The sequence below is a fragment of the Tetrahymena thermophila genome (assembly GCF_000189635.1).
Source record: "Tetrahymena thermophila SB210 genomic scaffold scf_8254671, whole genome shotgun sequence".
Classification (NCBI taxonomy): domain Eukaryota; phylum Ciliophora; class Oligohymenophorea; order Hymenostomatida; family Tetrahymenidae; genus Tetrahymena; species Tetrahymena thermophila.
In genome coordinates, this window is record NW_002476438.1 from 12,829 (window position 1) to 32,959 (window position 20,131).

Genomic DNA, 20,131 nt, shown 5'->3' on the forward strand with positions numbered 1-20,131 from the left:
TCCTCTAACTAAATTTATTTACATAAATTGAGTGCATAAAATATTTTGATAATAATATTTAATTTTAATAATCAAAACTCTCAAAAGTAAAATAGCTTTCAATTTAAGTATAATTTTAAATTAAACAAAAGCTTATTATATAAATATGAATTTTAAAATTCAATCTTGTTTGGAAATAAACAAAATAGCCAAATAATTATTATAATCATAACTAAAGTTAAAGACGATGTTATTTATATTTTTATCATTAGTCAATTTTATAAATTTTACTCTAAAATATTCGACTCAAATAATGAATCTAAAATTTCGAATATTCAAAATATATTTTAATTAAAAAATTTTTTTTCTATTTTAATGAAAATTTTTAAAAAAATAACTTATTCTTTTTGGTTATTAAGTTTTAAGAATGCAGATTTAAGTTTGATAAACAAAGATTGCTTCTTATTAGAAAAAATTAAATTCAAAATTAACATTAAATTGCTAAATTAAAATAAAATTATCAATCTTCAGTGCTAAATTTAAAATTTACAAATTTTACAAGTTTAAGAAAATAAAAAATATTATTAATTATTATTGAAATAGAAAAAAGCTTTTTAGAAAAATTATAGGATTTGTTAATTAAAGAAAGATATATATTTTAATTTAATTTAATTTAAAATCATATAATTTTATTTAAAAGTTAATAATTTACTAATTAATAGATAATAAATATTTTTAGTGTAGCTTTAAAAAGTATTTGATTTTCAAAAGTTTTCAGTCTTGTTTTATAAAATTAAACACCAACTATATGAATCTTAAAATCTATTTAAATAAATTATGTATTTTGAAATTGGTTAAAATGCTTTTATCAATCTGAAAAAAATTTTATAATTTTTTCCTCAATGAATTGTAAATAATTTATCTATCCAATAAAAACTTTTAAAACAAATCAAAGAATCATTCAGCAATAGATAATATACAAATTTTATTATCTCATCGAAAAAAACCTCTATAAACAACAACAAAAACTAAAAAATAATTAAATAATAATCAAACTAATTTTATTTCTATCATTCTACTAAAATATTACATCAATATAACTGCATTATAACTAAATAAAATTAAAATGTCAATTTTAGTCTCTATCTATTTTTATATAGTTTATTTGACCTAATCTCTTAATTAACTAGGTAATGATTTTTGAAACGCGCGTTTAATTTCTTATTTCTTACTTATAAACTATATAATTAAATATACTATCCAATAATTATTTCTATAATAAATAAAAACAACATATTGAGTCTCTAAAGAGTATTCAAGTTTAGTATTTAAAAGATAACAGAACAGAAATATAATAATAATTTAAATTCTAAAAATAAAAATTTGTGTTAATCTATTTTTAATATCTCACAATTACTTGTTGGAGCAAACATTATTATCTAAATATTAAAATAATAATTAATTCAAATATTATAATCTATAGACATTTTATCCTTGATTCTGCTCACTTTACACAAATGTATAAATTTTATAATAATATTAAAAAAAATAATTATCAAAATAAGTAATAGAGTGAGCATTAATGATTTAATTTTATCATATATAAATTAATTAAAAAAAATAAGTTAGATTAAACAGTAAAAAATTATGTAATAAATTTTAAACCAAAGCTTTCTAAAATAAAATCATTTTTTCAATGCTTTAACGGTTTTAATGTAATTAATTTATTATTTTTTAAAAAGATGTAAATAAGTCTTTACAATTATCCTTCTATTATTTTTTATTAAGATTTTATATTCATTTTACATATCCAAAATTATTATAAAAAACATTATATATGCCTCATGTATTGATGTGTAGCGATTTTTTTATTTTTAATAAACCTTGGAATAAAATTATTTAAAAAATAGCATTAACATAACTCATTTCCTCCTGCTTCTTTAGATTTTTTTAAGCTATAAAGACAGATTTTAAGAAGAAAAAAAAATGGCTATGGAAGGAGTCTAAATTAGTGATAGTTTATTGTATAGAACAAATTTTCTATGAGAGTAGTAAAATGTAAATAAGAATTAAAAATATCCTAAAGAAAAAAATAAAGCGAAAAAATTTTATTCTTTTTTTATAATTTGAAAAGTAAATTATGATTTATATTTTTAATCTTAATATCTTTTCTTATTTAAATAAATAAAAATAAATGAATCTATAAATAGACTACACTAATTACCTCAAAAGTAATAGGAAAATAATCAAAATCGTATCAAAATAAATTATCATAATTTAATTAATATTTTGATAATATAAAAAATACTTTATTTTTTAAAATTATTATCAATTTTCTCATTAAATATTTAATAAAATACTTTAATAAATTTATCTCAAATAGTAATTTCATACAATTTTTTCTAAAATATTTAGAGTTTATTTACTTTATATTTAAAAATTAATTAATATACATGTATTTTAATTTTAAATCTGATCAATCTTCAAATTCATGCCTCTCTCTTAATTTTTATGCTGAATTATTAATTACTTGCTTATTTTTAATTTTGTTTAATAAGTATATTTTTATAGAACAATTTTTATTTCTTTTCTGATCTTTCTATTAGTTTTTATATTACTTTAGTTAAAATACCTAAAATTTGAAAACGAAATATTTTAAAATGACTATTTCTTAATTTTATTTTAATATAAAATAAGTAAATAAAAGCTAATTAAATAAAGAACAAATCTAGAAAACTATTTTTTATTCAATAAGAATGAATACTAAAAATATAAGATAAAATTCAAAGAAAATACTATATGTATGAGTAAACAATTAGTCATTTGAAATATTATTAATTGATAATCTACTCATTTAAAGTAGAAAATATATTTTTTAAAATAAGAAAGATCATAAAATTACTATTAATTCTCATAAAATTGTAAACAAATATCCTAAAAAAATTTTTATTTGCTGAAATATAAATAAATCCTGTAAATGATATATTTAACATTAAGATTAAATTAAAATAATAACATTTTACATAAATATCTTACAATTAAAAATGAATGATAATTTTTGTTGATAATCAATAATTGTTAAAGGATTATTTATTAAAATCACTAATTTATTGATTTATATATATTAGCTTTCTATAAATTAGATTCTAATTATTGCAAATTTATCCATAGAAAGTTGATAAAATTAATTTAATAAATTGGTAGCCCCTAGGATATTTACACATATTTAAGAAATAATTGCAAACATAGCTAGAACAGATAATTTAGCCTAATAGATTTATAATACACCTCATAAAAAATATTATTTGCCTCTAAAGATAAAAATAAATAGGTCTATTTATAGTTTTAAACATTCTATAACTCTTAACTATCTATTTATGTGAATCAAGAACTAAATAGGTATTTCAAATATAAATAAATTTCTTCAAAAAAAAAAAATAATAACAAAAAAAATTGGTTAAATGAACAAATAAATCTTCTGCATACTTTTACTTTCATTACTCTGTTTAAGTGCAGCTCAAAATTTGAGAAATCTCTAAACAGATGAAAATGAAACTAAAACAGAAACAAAAAAAATATGTAATATAATAACTCGAGAATGCTGCGAACCTGGCGATCCTGATTGTGATTGTTGGTTCTACTTCTTTGAAGATAATAAATTGAAATCATTTTATTTGTGTGATGGTTGAGATTAACAAACTATAATTTTATAATATTTAAAAACATTTTAATATAGTGATTCATTATTCAAGTATTTTATACAATATATATTTGTTTTTATCATCTTTAAACTAATTTTTAATAGAAAATCAATTATCTATGCACTAATAAAAGTAAATGCTAATTTAATATACAAGTTAGTTTAATTTTTAATGCATAATTGAAATTATTTTTTCTAATTTAATGTATTTACTTCAATTTAATAAAATTTTTAATCAATTTATGAAATTTAAGCATAAAGATTTTTTAATTTAAAACTTTTCCTCCTTTTTCAAAAATAATCCTTATAGGTAACGAGTACCAAAGGTATATTTCTTAATTTATTATAAAATATCCATTTATATATTAATTAATCTTTGCATTTCAACTCTATTTAATATATTCTATGTAAATTATTATTGTGTTTTCAGCATCATTATTAATATTTTTTATAAGTTTTTTATATCATTTGCATACAATACTATATTCTGATATTACTAATATATTTTAAATACAAATAAGAAAAAAAAAACAATCTGATTATATATTTTATAAATTTTAATCATAAATTAGAAATTATAAGTGAAGAATTAATTAATATTATAAAATTTCGTTTACAAATATATATAGTTTAACATATATAAACTAATTGTAAAAATAATAATTTATTTAAATTTAATTTTGTTCAACATGTGTAGTTGCATTCTTTAAAGCTTGTGCAATCCCAACAATCACAACCTTCTTCTCCAATAAGACATTTTACTTCAAATTCAACTTGACGGTATAACTTAATTGTTTTGGGTTTTTATTCAGCAGCTTAAGCGACTGTAGTGAAAGCACATAAAACTAGAAGGACGAGGAGAGCAAAAATAGAAACTTTCATTTTGAGATATTATTTTTAATTTAAGTTGTTTTTTTTTAATTATTTATTATGAGGTTTAAATATCATATCTCAATTTAAACAGTATTTATTTGATTTAAACTACTTAATATATTGATTATAACTTTTAATTGAATTAAATACAGGTTTTTCTTCCATTAAAATACAAAGCAAAATAGTGAAAGCTAATAAAAATAGTCTTCTATAAATTTTTTTAGATTTTATGAGCTAAATGAGGACTTTTAAAACTAAAAGTAAAGGTTTTTAGAGTCATTAGTTTTAAATTGTTAGGATAAAAGCGATTAAATTGTTTTTCTCATTTAAATACTTTCCTACCCCTTAGGTATGTATATGTACTAGAGTCTAGTAAAGCAAATCCCTAATAAATATAATTAAGAAAAACTCAAAAGCCTTATAACAAAGATATTTATTGATTAATTTAGCTACATTTACAAATCATAAAAATTAATTCACAATTTAACATAAATTTTTATGCTAGAAAATAGATTCTTTTAATAACACAAACTTAATTCTAATTTAGTAATAAATTAAAAAAAATCATTTTGAGAAAATATTCTATTGAAAAATATTAAGGGTTTTAAAAAAGTAATCACACTAATCTAATTTTTATTGATTAATTGTTTTATCCAAAATTAATTCTTGGTATTTAGCTAAATTAAATATTGTTTATAACTCTATTTTCTAATCTAGACACACCTTTATTCAATATTTTTTAAGTTCCAACATAATTTTTTCGTAAAAATAAGACATCTTGGAAGTATTTGTATGCATTTATAAATGAAATTACAATTTTAAGAACTGTAAAAATGTGTCAAAGTAAATTTTGAGCCATTGTATTATAATAAAAATATATTTTAGCTTATTAGTTATAGGATACATTAAAGCTTTTAGGAATAAAATGAACAAATTAATTAATTGTGATTTGTAAGAAAATTTTATAATTTCATGAATTCAATAATAATATAATAATAATTAAAAAAATATCAAAACACCAAGTTTATACAAAATTAATCTATTTCGATATTTGATTGATTGAATTGGTTTTGAGCCATAGCATTAAAACATAAACTTGCCATTGAAGAAATTGTTCATAAAATACATATTACTTACTGAATTTGAAAATATATGGATCTAAGCAAAATATCTGTAATCATAAAATTAAAAAAACTCTAGTACTAAAATATTTAATATAAATAGGCTTAAGAAATTTTGTACAAAATAGTTCATAGAGCAATAAATACAATTATAAGGAAGAAAACATAATAATATTGTGTTTTACTCAATCTCAAAACATAATTGATTTTAGTGGTAATAAGTGGTAATTTTAGTTTAGTATAGGTCTTATAGTAATAAAATAAAATTTAATTACTTTTAACTCATATTATTAGAAATATTAATAGAAGAATATCCATCTCCAAATATTTACTAATTTAAATTTAATAAAAACATAAAGCATGCATATATTAGTTTTTGCTTTAGTACTATAAATTATTATGAATCATCAGAGTTAATTACATAGAAAATATTAATTGAAAGTATAAATAAATATTTCAAAGAATTTAGCTGTTCTATAAGAAAAATTATAACTATGGAAACATTCTTAAAATATCCTTAAAAAATACTAAAAATTTATATTTAAAACATTATTAAAATGATTATAAAAAATAAAATAAATATTTTTACAATTTATTTAACTAAAAATAATTTAAAAAATAGCTTCAATTTTTCAACATAACTATTAATTGTATTATAATTTTTATAAAAAAAAATTAACATCCCAAAGGATTTTTTCAGATTTAAAAATTAAGAAACATCAATAATTTTTAAAACTTCAATTTGTTTTTTTAGTATTATATAAATTTAAAAAATAAACACAAATATAAAATATATATTATATAAGCTTATATTAATTAATTATTTTAGTTATATTATTTATTTTTAATATTTTTAACTTAATTTTCTTAAATTAAAATATACTCTTTTAGATTAGTTATAATAAAGGTTAATATTTAAAGATTTATATATTATAAGAGATAGGTTGGAAGAAGTTTTTGTTAGTAAAAAAATATATTAATATAAAATGTATATATAGGTAATAAAAATATTAATTTAAATTTAGTATTTAGTTTCTGAATATAACAAAATTTTTATGTTAAATCTAATTATTTTTAAATGAAGGCTATTAATTATTTTATATTTAATTTGATAGATCTCAATCCAGCAAAGCATTTATTTATTTAGGATTATTATTATTATTAAAAATAATCATGAAACTATGAATTAAGAAGTAAAAAAAATATTACATTCTTTAATTTAATAATTAAATTGAATATTAAAATAATGTTCTATAAATTGAATTATTTTTCAATATTTTTTAGATTTAAATAAATCAACTATTAATAACTTACAAATTGCAATTATGAAATATATTTTTTATTATAAAATTATAGTTTTTCTTAATATTGTTTTTTTAGAAATAATATTTTTTAACATTTTTATTTACCAATTAGCTTTTTATTCAAAATTAATTTATAAGTTTCATAGTACAGTGAAACCTGTCTAAACTGGGCAACTAAAAGACCAAAAATTTACCCAAAATATAAAGGTTCCTAGTTTATAGATAGATAGATTTGATAATGAAATAGTTAAATTTGGGATAAAAATTTTTTTCCTTTTTAATGAGTGCTCATTTAGTATCTAAGTTTGCCTACCAAGTTTAACAGGTTTTACTATATATTTTTACGATAATTATTTTAATACCTATTTAAAAAAAATTAATGAGTAAATTAAACATTTTACCTTTGATTTAATTTAAAAATTTTAGCTTTTATATTAAAATGATTAGCTCAAATGAATTGATAAAAAAAATTTTTTTTAACTAGAATATAACCTAAAAATGTTAGCTTAAATATTAAAATATTTAAAAATAAACTAAAATGAAATTTTAATCGATCAATTTAAAGTTCATTTACATCAAATAATAATAATAATAAAAGATTTAATTAGAAATTATATTTTAGAGAGATAAACATATTATTTGTAAATAAATATCTAGAACTAATATTTTTATTTAAAGAAAAAGTATTTAATAAACAGATAAAAATTCTTTTTTTAAAGAGATATTTTTAGTTAAAATAACTTAAAAATAATATTTTCATAACTTTTTCTATCCTTTTATTTTTAAATTTAGTGTTGATTTTTTCTAGCTTTTTACACATACATACTCACTTCAAAGACTAAAATATTTTAAATTTAGATTCATACCTTAATGATTACTAAATTTAGTTTTAAATACGCTAAGCTTTGGATTTAAAAAATATTTTAATTTTAATATTTAAATCTAATTAATACCCCTATAAAATTTTTATTATTGTTAAAATGAACACACATTTTAATAAACAGCTAAAATATTAATAAACCGAGATATGTTAAATACTTTGATAATAATCTAATCAAATTTATTTTTAACATTTTTGCTTATTATCTTAAAATATAAATCCCATAAATAGTAATTTAACTTATTAGATGATTGATTAAAAAAATTCTAGCTTTGTAAAAGAAATAGATAAGAAAATTTAATTATAATTGAATTAATTATATTCTATACAATGAAATAGATAATTTTGCCTAAATTTAAATTAGAAAAACGTAGGAATACATAAAATTTATTATTTAAAACAAATATCAAATTATTAAACACCAAAAAAGAAAATGAGAATAATATACATTATTTATATCATTATAGCTATTTGCCTAGCAATATTAGCATACTTACAAATTGGTAACATCTAAGGTTATTTAAGAAGAAACCACTTATAACGTTGTGAAAAACACTAAAAAAGGAATGCTTATGATGAATGTTTGTGAAAATGCATATCAATTCAAAAAAATCATATAATTAAAGTAATAGGTATATTACTACTGTTTTATAAACTTTAAGAAAAATATATAATAAATGAAACTACTTTAAAGTATAAAAAATGAAAGAATTTTAACTTGAATTTCTAATTCAAAAAGAAACTATAATTAAAAGAATAAAATGTTAAAAATGATGAATATTGTAAAATGTAAAAATCCTATTATTATTTGTTGTTACTTCTCTTTATATATATATTTAGTCAATATTAAAATGATCATCAATAAATACTTTTATTATTAAAAACATATAGTATTATTGATACATAAACAATATCTTATCTTTTTGATATGAAAAAAATATTAATTAATTCATAAAAATTAAATAATTTACTAATTCTAAAATAAGGAGATTGAAAAATAAAAATCTATTTTAGATTTTTTTCCTCCTCATTCAAAAAATAATCTTTATATTAAAAATTAATCCTTATTAAATAGTATCAAAATTTTTGTTAATATTAAAACGATACAAAACTTTATACTATATTAATGACATATTTATCAATCATAGTAACTATTATGTTAAAGTGTCATTTGTATACTCTAATTCCTGATTAATTAAAAGTAAGAAGTAAATTTGATTTAAAAATTTTCAATCATAAACAATTTGAAAATACAAATAGTAATTAGGCTGGCCAAATATTGAGAGAAAAGGAAGTTTTATTCTATATCATTATTTATATTGATAACAAAAATAAAAAAATAATTAATTAATTTAGACTTGCCTTTCTTCTCAAATTTACAATTAGAAATAATATGTATATGCTCTATTTAAAAGCTTTAATATTCATCAATCAAAATAATAATAAATTATAACCAAAAAATATAAAATCAATAAAAAATAAAAAAAATGAATAAATTAATTATCTCATTAGCTCTTATCTTAACTTTGACTTTGGCTCAAGGATAGTTAGAACTATGCCCTCATGGAATAAATTTAGAAGTTAAGTGTCCTATGTATTACAAGCCAATATGTGCTTTGATTAAATGCTCTACTGGTTTATGTTGTCATACTTTTGGTAATTCTTGCAGTGCTTGTAGGGTAGGAAGAGTTATTTCTTTTACTGATGGTCCATGTCCAAATGATAAAAATGAGGAGAATTGAAACAGTTTTTATTTAAATATCAATTAATCTATATAAGATTATTTCACTATTGAAAAACTATAAATTTATATTATATAAAATATGAAGTAAGTAAGCATTTTATTTTAAATTGTGGTGTTGATTTTTATTAATTCATAAATTAGAAGTACTTAGCTTTGAATTTATATAATAAAAACTTAAATGTTTATTACCATTTTTTCATTTATTTTAAGGTAATTAAAAAGAATATGATAAACTTTATTTTAAATAATTTGATTTCCTTAAATTTTAAACTATGAATAATTTATCCTTTTACTACTTTAAAATTCACGAATATATATCAAATCTCTCTTGCTTAACAAATATAATTTGAAAAATGGAATTTAGATTAAAAAATATAAATCTCTATATAAAATTCAAAATGAATTTAAATAAATGTTTTTTAAAGTTAGAGTGATTGGTTTTAAATAAAAAGATAAAAATAATTATTTTGTAAAAATCATATTTAAATAATTATTAGAAAAGCTAATTATTAGCAAAATAATATATGAAAAAAATAAAAGCCCTAAAAATTACACATTAATCCAAATATATTTAGAAATAAAAAGAATAAAAAGTAAATTTTAAGCTTATTTATTCAAAAAAAGAAAATATTTACTCACAAAAAAAATGTTTTCTGTTTTATTTCAATAAATTTTAGTAAAACTAAATTTACAATTTAGATATTTCTTTTATATAATACTAAAGCATTTAGATTAGGTAATTAGTAAGTAAATCTAATGAATAAAAGAAATCAAAATATATTAATTAATTAATATCTTTCTATGTTGAAATTTATGGTAAAATAGAGCTTTAATAATTATTGTAAAATAAATTTGTTCAATTACACTACACCTAATTAATTCTGTACTATAAATAAACAAAACAAAGAATGTATATTTTTTAAAAATAATGAGTTTTAAAAAAAGAATCTACAAATCATAGGCTATTCTATTTCAAATCTAGACTTTTATAAAACCTTAATCAGTATAATTTAACTAGTTTTAGGTAGAATATTAACATTAATTAAATTATATCAACTCAAATTAAATATAATTTTATTTATGATAGATCTATCTTTCTTACTATCTATATTCAGTTTTTGTTTCACTCATAAAAATACTAGAGTTTTTTTCAATTAATTAATCAATTATTATGAATATTTTCATATCTAAAATGTAGTGCTTTGCTTTAAAAGTGTATTTTATTGATAAAATGAGTAAAAATTTTATTTTTAACCAAGCTATTTTGAATTAGGTTAACCTTTTCAAAATTTTGTGAAAATATAATTCTGAATGAATAAATTTAACCTTTTGATATTTTTTATCTTTTTGAACGTGGAATTTAAATAATTAAAATTTTTACTTGTTGTTTAAAATAAAAGAAAACAATTTTGCTTTATTAATTTTTGCTTTAAACTTAATAGAAATGTACATTAGATATATTTAGTGCTTAATAAAGTTAAAAAAATGAATTTTTATGGAGAATAATTTTCGAAGTTCTAATTTTTATATTGATTATTTTTTTTGTGCTCTTAAAATATTCAAAAATAATGCCTAATAGATGTAAAAAATTTGAATTGGATATTTAAATTTATGTGATGAAAAGTAAGTCAACAAAAATTTTTTCTCTCATCAGATTTGATAAAAAAAAATAATGTTCTGCTTGAAATTTATCTAATTTTTAAAATAATTGATAGGGCTATTTATAAATAATTAAAATATTGCCATCAATATTATTATAAAAAAATTTTAAATTAAAAACAAAATATTAAAAAAAACTAATAAAATAAAAAATGAACAAATTTATTATTGCAATCTTTGTTATTTTAGCTTTAGCTATGGCTTAAGACTAATGCCCTCCTAAAGCTAACATCAGAGTGATGTGCCCAATGCTTTATAACCCTGTTTGTGCTACAGTTAAGTGTGCTACTGGAATCTGTCAATTCACATTCGGAAACGCATGCAATGCTTGCATAACAGGAGCTATTTCATTTGCAAAAGGACCATGTCCAAATGATTTTGATTAGAATTGAACAATTTATCAATAAAATTAAAGTTGAACTCAATTTAACAAATAAGAATTTAAAGTTTTAGTTTTATTCATATTTTCATTTAAACTAGTATTAAAATCCAAATAATTATTGAATACAATTATTTAGTTTAAACTAATCTGGGTATCAAATCATTGAATTCCAAAATATATTTTTATTATTACTTATTGTATTTTTCATTAAAAGCTGTTTTATTTATTAATTAGTGTTTTGCAAAAATATTCACTCCACCATTTTAAAATCTATAAAATTCCATAACATATTCTCAAAAATTATTTTTCTATGAGTGTTCTGCTAGATCTTTTTAAAAATGAAGTTATCATTAAAAAATATATGACTTTTTAATCAATAAATTTTCAAAAGCATTTCAAGTTTATAATTTAAATTACTAAATTGTTTAAATGAAGAGAAAGATAAAAGAAAGATGAATAAATTTCAAACAAATTAATTAATAATAAGTAATTTAATTTATTAATCAATTTTTAATTGTATTGAGTAAATAATGTTGAAATGTTTTTTTTTTCTACAAAAAAAATGAATGAAAAAATATTTTAATAGATAGAAATTAACAAACACTTTTAATCTTGCTATATTTAAATAAGAAAGAAGTATGTCAATCAAATAATTTTAGCTAAAATATTCACAAACCAATTTATCTTTTAACTAATCTTCTTGCTTTAAATATTTTATTATTAAATTTTTACCATAATGCTTTATTACTTTTAAAATCTAGAGACCTAAAAAATATAAGAAAAAAAAAAGTTAATAAGTGACTAAATTTTGCTATACAAGAGCCTAGAATTTATATACCTTCAAAAGTAATTTTATTAAAACTTAGATCAAGAGTAAAGTGTTAGAGCTTAAAGCATTTTTCTATACAAAAAGCTAATCCTTACAAACCATAGTCTGTGATATCATTGCTACTTATGATAAGTGATAAAGTTGATAAATTATTACAGATTTTTAGAGTAGAACTTAAAGCTATTAAATCCTCGCTACTAAATTCGTTACCTCTAAGATCAACATCAAAAGTTGAAAGAAAAATACAACTTTATAAAGGAGAAAAGATGTCAATCTATCCGTTATTTCCAATTTTATTTCTACTAAGATTAAGACTCAAATTTTATAGCTGATTTAAATTTTTTAAACCTAAAACTAAATTTGATGCCTCTTATCCATCAATTTCATTGTTAAATAAATCAATTTTCAAAGTTTAGAGAATTTTGCATTGTGACAGACCAATACCTAAATTTGAAAGACCCTCAGATCCAAGGACTTTTTGAATGTTCCAAAGTTAAATTTAAAAAAAAGAGAGAGAAGTGTATTTTGCCAAAGCAGAACCTAAAGCTGAAACTCCCTTATCGCCAATATTAGTAGAATTTAAATTAAGTTCTAAAATTGAAAGCTATTTGCAATTTTCTAAGGCAGAGCTTAATTTTGACATACCTTATGATCCAATCTAATTATTACTGATGTTAAGCTTAAGTAAATAGATATTTTAACATCTTGATAAACCAGATGCTAAAGCTGAGGCTCCTTTGCATTGTATACTACAGTTACTAATGTCAAGAGTTAGATTTTAGAGTTTACTAATATTCCCTAAAGCAGATTCTAATTGTGATGCTCCACTATCACAAATTTAATTTTATGGTAAAATGAGGCTTAAAGTTGAGATATTTGGGCATTTAATTAAGCTAGAAAACAAAAATCTCATACCTTAATTTCCAATTTATAATTTTCCTATTTTGAGATTTAGAGATAAGAGATTAATACAATTCTCTAATTCTTTGCATATATTTTTGAAATCGTTTCTTCCAAGCCTATAAAAAGAAATTTAAATCTATTTATAAGATGATAATGAAGCGTCATTAAGAAGCTCTTCAATATTATTAAAGTACTGTTTAGAATTAGTGATTTCCATTATTTACTCTGGTGAATAAAGCTTGTTTAAAATTTAAAGATTTTATACTAATTTTGTTCTTGATTTAAACACAAAAAATTATTTGTTTGTTTACTTTTATTATTTTTGATTTCATTATTTATTGATTTTAAATTTATTATATCTTAATTCCAGTTGTTGCCCAGATAAAAAAAGCAATTACCTCTAAGAAAGAAAATCTGATCAATATAAATTTGGTTTCATAATTTTTGAAAATCAGAAAAAAGAGAGGCAAATCGCTAATTTTAATTTTTTTATTAAAATTAAATGAGAATTAATTATTTTTTTAATATTTACTGTAATTTCTTTCTTTTTAATAATGAAGTTTATTTTTGAATAGTATAAATTTTAAATAAATTAGTTATCTTATATTAGAGGGCATCTTAACTTAGAAACCCATGCAAATTTATACATCTAACTAGTATATACTTAAAAAAGTTATTATTATTGTAAATTAAAAGCTCATAATTAAATTAAAAATTGCACATAAGAAATAAAAAAATATATTAACTATCTAATTAACAAATATTTTTAATCTTGCTTTGTTTAAATAAAAAATAATTTAGTCAATCAAATAATTTTAGCTAAAACATTCACAAATCAATTTATTTTTCCTTCAACCAATCTTCTTGCTTTTAAAATTAGATTAATAAACTTTTACGAAATTTCTTCATCATATTAAAACCTAAAAATATTTTAAAGAAATAAAGTTAATAAGTTACTACACTTTGCTATACAAGAGCCTAAAATTTATATATCTTCAACATTAATATTTTTAAAACTTAGATCAAGAGTAAGGTGTTAGAGTTTAAAGCATTTTTCTATACCAAAAGCTAATCCTTACAAACCATAGCCTGTGATATAAACACTACTTATGATAAGTGATAAAGTTGATAAATTATTACAGATTTTTAGAGTAGAACTTAAAGCTATTAAATCCTCGCTACTAAATTCGTTACCTCTAAGATCAACATCAAAAGTTTAAAGAAAAATGCAACTTTATAAAGGAGAGAAGATGTCAATCTATCCGTTATTTCCAATTTTATTTCTACTAAGATTAAGACTCAAATTTTATAGTTGATTTAACTTTTTTAAACCATAAACTAAACTTGATGCCCCTTATCCATCAATTTCATTGTCATATAAATCAATTTTCAAAGTTTAGAGATTTTTGCATTATGACAGACCAATACCTAAATTTGAAACGCCCTCAGATCCAAGGACTTTTTGAATGTTCCAAAGTTAAATTTAAAAAAAAGAGAGAGAAGTGTATTTTGCCAAAGCAGAACCTAAAGCTGAAACTCCCTTATCGCCAATATTAGTATAATTTAAATTAATTTCAAAAATTGAAAGTTATTTGCAATTTTCTAAAGCAGAGCTTAATTTTGACATACCTTATGATCCAATCTAATTATAACTGATGTTAAGCTTAAGTAAATAGATATTTTAACATCTTGATAAACCAGATGCTAAAGCTGAAGCTCCTTTGCATTGTATACTACAGTTACTAATGTCAAGAGTAAGATTTTAGAGTTTACTAATATTCCCTAAAGCAGATTCTAAGTGTGATGCTCCACTATCACAAATTTAATTTTATGGTAAAATGAGGCTTAAAGTTGAGATATTTGGGCATTTAATTAAGCTAGAAAACAAAAATCTCATACCTTAATTTCCAATTTATAACTTTCCTATATTAATATTTAGAGATAAGAGATTAATACAATTCTCTAATGCTTTGCACATATTTTTGAAATCGTTTCTTCCAAGCTTTTCATATAAAGAAATTTAAATCTATTTATGAGATGATAATGAAGCGTCATTCAGAAGCTCTTCAATATTATTAAAGTATTCTTTAGAATTAGTGATTTCCATTATTTACTATGGTGAATAAAACTTGTTTAAAATTTAAAGATTGTATACTAATTTTTTTCTTGATTTAAACACAAAAAACTATTTGTTTGTTTACCTTTATTATTTTTAATTTAATTATTTATTGATTTTAAATTTATTATATCCTAATTCCAGTTGTTGCCCAGATAAAAAAAAACAATTACCTCTAAGAAAGAAAATCTGATCAATATATTATTTGGTCACATAACTTTTAAAAATCAGAAAAAGAGAGGCAAATCACAAATTTAAATTTTTTTATTAAGAATATGTGAGAACGAATTATTTTTATAGTATATACTGCAATTTTTCTCTTTATAAATAATTAATTTTATTTTTGAATAGTCTAAATTTTAACTAAAATAATAATTAAATTTAAATAGTTATACTTTTAAGATATACTATTATTTTTATGGAGATTTTATGTTTTATAATTTTTAATTATTTTAAGTTTATTTTATTAGTAATCTCGATTTACCTTAAAATAATTTTTACATAATTTGAATTAATATAATTATGTCAATTATTCATTCATAGAACCAAAGATTAGCATAATTTATTTAGCACAAGTATTAAAAAAATTTTATTGAAAATAATTAACTATGAAAAAGATATGTTATACTTTTCATTAATTAGAGCAGTATCAGCTATTTAATTTATAAATTTCTTTCCATATTTAAAATGGTAAACAAAAATGATTAAATAATTATAAACATTAAAACTTTAAATTTATCTTAAATGAATTATATAGAAAACTCAACTCTAATAGAGATACATATAAATATATTTTATACAAAAAAAGGTGATAAAATATAAATTTAGAGATTTATATTAAAAAAAATTTTATTTTAACTATTGATATATTCAAATTTGATTATTTAGTTTGCTTTTGTAGTTAACATATGAAGAAATGAAATTAATTGGATCATAAGTTTTCAAAAAAAAAACAAACTTAAAAAATGGCAGCTAATAATTTTATTTAAAATTTTAATAGAAAAGAGATCAATAAATATTTTTGAAAGTAAATGATCCAAGTATTGAATAAAAATTTTAATTTTTAATTTTATGACAAGTATTAACATATTAAAAAGTACTAAAGAGCTTAAAAATAATCAATCAATATTGAGAAGGATTTAGATTTAACTTTATTTCCATCTATTTAAAAATAAATATTGGAAGTAAATATATCTGGCTATTTATTATTGAGGAAAATTTAATTTAGATTTTCTTCTTTTTAATTTCATATTTTTTAATTAATAAACTACTAATTCATCAAACAAATAGAGAAAATAAATATCAAGAACATTATCATTAGTAATAATATTTTGAAGAATAATAAAAACAATTAAATGTTGCTACTAAAGAATTTTAAGTTTTTTCTTGTTTTAATTTACTCATAAGTATGCTTTGGATAACTTTGCCAAAGTTAGACTGTTTATAAGCAATAATGTTTTAACAACTTTATAAAGTAATTCTAATTGAATACAGATTTGTAATTAATCTTTACCATTTCTGATGACTATTTCATAATGTCAACTGAGTTACAAAATACAGATAATATCCAGGTGTTTTAAGGCCATAGAAACAGTTTAATTTACATTTAGATAAGTAATTCAACTATATATTCAGTAAATGTTCAAGGTGATATCATTTTATTTGATGCATTAAGCTCAAATATCTTGAATGTTTATAATTGTACTCATACAGGTGGAAAAATTGATTAATAAGTATTATTTAGTTCTACATTTGATTTATTCATGTATTATGACACTCAATAATCAACGGTAAATATAAATTTAAAAGTCATTTGTTGATATTATAAAATATTTTAACATATAGATAAATGTGTACAGTCTCCAAAATAAGAAAGTAATCTCATCTCTACAGACTCCAAATTTGCAGCTTATTTAAATTATTGAAGTGGAAATAAATAATAAATATGTGTTTCTTTTCGATAATGGTAAATATGCAGCCACAAATTTGATATAAGGAAAAATAGAAATTTTTAGTATTTCAGACCATATCTAGAATATTAGTTAATCCTAATTAGCTCAGAATGGAACATCTATATTTTTGTTTAGCCAATCTCAGTCGGTATATTTTTAAATTGATTTTAGCATAATAGAGCAACCTAAGCTGTAATAAATAGATATCCCATTAGAAATATAAAGTTAAAATGTGTTTTTCTTTGAAAAAGAACAAATATTTTTTATATGTAGCATGAAAAATACAATTTAAGTAATGTTAAGTAATTAAAGTTAGTAAGGAAATTATTAAATTACGCATTCTAACCCTTACTTTAATTAGAGTTACGTATAAATTAACTAGATCAGATAGATTAATTAATAAATTTATATCGCGTCAACTGATTAAGGTTTTTTTGTTAAGATTGATATTATTAATCGTTAGTTAAGTTACATAGAGTCTTTTACTTTCTATTCAATTTCTTGGTTTGAAATACTAAATGATTCTATTTACTATTCATTAAAAGAAAGTACAAAAGGCATAATCATTTATTCGCTATCCTAAAACTAAATAATTAACGATTTAAGCTGCTAAATTCTTCCTTATAATTTAAATCTAGTAACAAGCCCTTTGAACATTTATCACTAGTAAGACTTAGTTGTTTTGTCTCATTATGCAGGAGTTGCAATGCTAGATTTAACAAACCTTTCTATACAGAAATAAATGAGGATACTTTCTTAAAGAAACTCAATAAATTTGTAAACTCTAGTCTACAAATAATATGATTTAATAGTAATAACTGATAAATAATACACAACTCTTCTTAGCTACTATACTTTAGAAGTGATTCTTTTCTTACCAGTTCCAAATATTGATTATTAATAAGTTGTATTCTTTGAGAATCTCAGTAACAATGCTTTATATATTGGAGGATCTTAATAACAAAGTAATTTATTTATTCATTTATTTTAAATGAAATTTCTTATTAAAAAAAATACAAATATTAATGCAACTTTTAAACATTTAAATTAATTATTTTCTTTCAAAAAATAAAAAAAATATTTTAAATTTAATAATTTTTTTTAATTTATCAAGATATAGTTCTGTATGAAATAGATTTAAAGATAAAACAAGTTAAATTATTTTTTAATAATAATAATTAATAATGCTTGGACATGATTTTAGATTTTGACCTTCAAAGGTTAGCTTGTATTAATGTTTATGCAATTTATATTTATTAATTAGATAAATTAAATGTTTAGTTAATACAACTTGCTAAAATAATACCTAGCTAAAAGGGATTTAGTTTTTAAGAAGCAAAATATGATTAAAGCAATAAAATAATTTATGTGATTGAAGTTTAATTATAGCCTTAGAGTTTATCTCAGCTAGGATAAATAAGTTTGACTAGTTATTCATTTATCAATGAGAACCTATTAATAAAATAAGGATTTTACTCATCAAAATTTTTCTTTACTTACGGCCTATTCATTATGACAGATTTATTTTATTCTATTCATATAATTAAAATTGGTGATATGTCTACTGAAGTGTTTTAAGCATCACAATAAGTAATACTTACTAATCTTATACAAGCCGATGAGTACATTTATTGGCAATAAGCTTAGCAAATATTTTAATTTAACTTGCTAACTTATGCAAATAAACCATTTTCCTACTCTCTACCCTATGTTTGTTCAATGTACGACAATTAACAAAACATACTAGTGATTGGTCTATCTGATGGAACTATTCTATATAGCGATAAATCTTTTTCAAATATTAAATAAATAAAGTCTGTCAATTAAATAACTCAAATAAATATTGATCCATCTTCTAATCAGCTTATAGCAAGTAAATTAATTTATTATTTTTATTTATATATCAAAATATAAAAATCCTATTTAATTAAATTTTTTATCTCACAAATTAAATTTTTTATTTAACAAAATTAAAAATTATTTTTTATTTTATTAAAAATTTTTATTGGGGGTGAGGTCATTCATTCATTATATAGGATTTTTAATAATTTAAAAATAAAATATTAAACAGACTTAATTTATTGAATATTAAATAAATAAGAGAGTATTTAATGTATATTTATAAATTTATAAAATAAACAAAGCATAAATTATGAGCCAAAACCTACCTAGTGAGATTGTAGCTTTAAAAATGAATAAGAAAACTTAAATAAAAATTAGTAGCATCACTTATAGCTATCCAAATTCTCAAACTATAAAATTCATACCAAGCTACAGTATAATGATTTTACTGATATCTAATTCACTTCAAATTTATGATTTCAGAAATGGATAAATTTTACAAACTGTGAACTTCAAAGATTATTTTGAAAATGTTCCTTATTACTTATCTGACATAATAGATTAAAATAAATTTTCTCTAACTACAAGCCAAGAAATAGGTTTATTCTAAATAATTAAAAACTCTGAAAATCAGTATTAATTTAAGGCTATAAAAGTTTACTTAAAGGTAAGCTCAAACATATATATAGATTCAGATAATAACTTTACTTTTTATCCAATCAATTAAGGGTACATTTAAATTACTTACATGGATTAATCTTTCTCCAACTTTTATAATGTTATCCTTGACACCAAGGATTTTACTACTCTCCTTAATATTCAAGGAAATAATTGCAATTTTTCTTGT

At 19.5% G+C, this 20,131-nt stretch overlaps 5 protein-coding genes across 5 annotated transcripts; 3 read left to right on the top strand and 2 right to left on the bottom strand. All coding sequences in view use genetic code 6, as the record gives it.

Annotated features, from left to right (window-relative positions):
- Window positions 1-4,363: 4,363 nt before the first annotated feature.
- Window positions 4,364-4,561, bottom strand: TTHERM_00423260 (transmembrane protein, putative; the record flags this gene model as incomplete). The annotated part of the gene is made up of 1 exon (XM_001013702.1): window positions 4,364-4,561. The coding sequence occupies one exon, from the start codon at window positions 4,559-4,561 to the stop codon at window positions 4,364-4,366; it is 198 nt and encodes a 65-aa protein (XP_001013702.1).
- Window positions 4,562-9,182: 4,621 nt separating this feature from the next.
- TTHERM_000423264 (hypothetical protein) lies at window positions 9,183-9,599 on the top strand. The gene has a single exon (XM_012797037.1). The coding sequence runs from the start codon at window positions 9,251-9,253 to the stop codon at window positions 9,560-9,562; it is 312 nt and encodes a 103-aa protein (XP_012652491.1). The 5' UTR covers window positions 9,183-9,250; the 3' UTR covers window positions 9,563-9,599.
- A 1,813-nt stretch (window positions 9,600-11,412) lies between these two features.
- TTHERM_000423269 (hypothetical protein) lies at window positions 11,413-11,652 on the top strand (the record flags this gene model as incomplete). The annotated part of the gene is made up of 1 exon (XM_012797038.1): window positions 11,413-11,652. One exon carries the CDS (start codon window positions 11,413-11,415, stop codon window positions 11,650-11,652), a length of 240 nt encoding a protein of 79 aa, XP_012652492.1.
- A 658-nt stretch (window positions 11,653-12,310) lies between these two features.
- TTHERM_00423290 (kinase domain protein) lies at window positions 12,311-15,481 on the bottom strand (the record flags this gene model as incomplete). Its single annotated transcript, XM_001013705.3, has 3 exons — window positions 12,311-12,345; window positions 12,481-13,490; window positions 14,271-15,481. 3 exons carry the CDS (start codon window positions 15,479-15,481, stop codon window positions 12,311-12,313), a joined length of 2,256 nt encoding a protein of 751 aa, XP_001013705.2.
- A 1,544-nt stretch (window positions 15,482-17,025) lies between these two features.
- TTHERM_00423300 (hypothetical protein) lies at window positions 17,026-18,868 on the top strand (the record flags this gene model as incomplete). The annotated part of the gene is made up of 5 exons (XM_001013706.2): window positions 17,026-17,280; window positions 17,336-17,590; window positions 17,906-18,407; window positions 18,557-18,662; window positions 18,832-18,868. 5 exons carry the CDS (start codon window positions 17,026-17,028, stop codon window positions 18,866-18,868), a joined length of 1,155 nt encoding a protein of 384 aa, XP_001013706.2.
- Window positions 18,869-20,131: the final 1,263 nt, after the last annotated feature.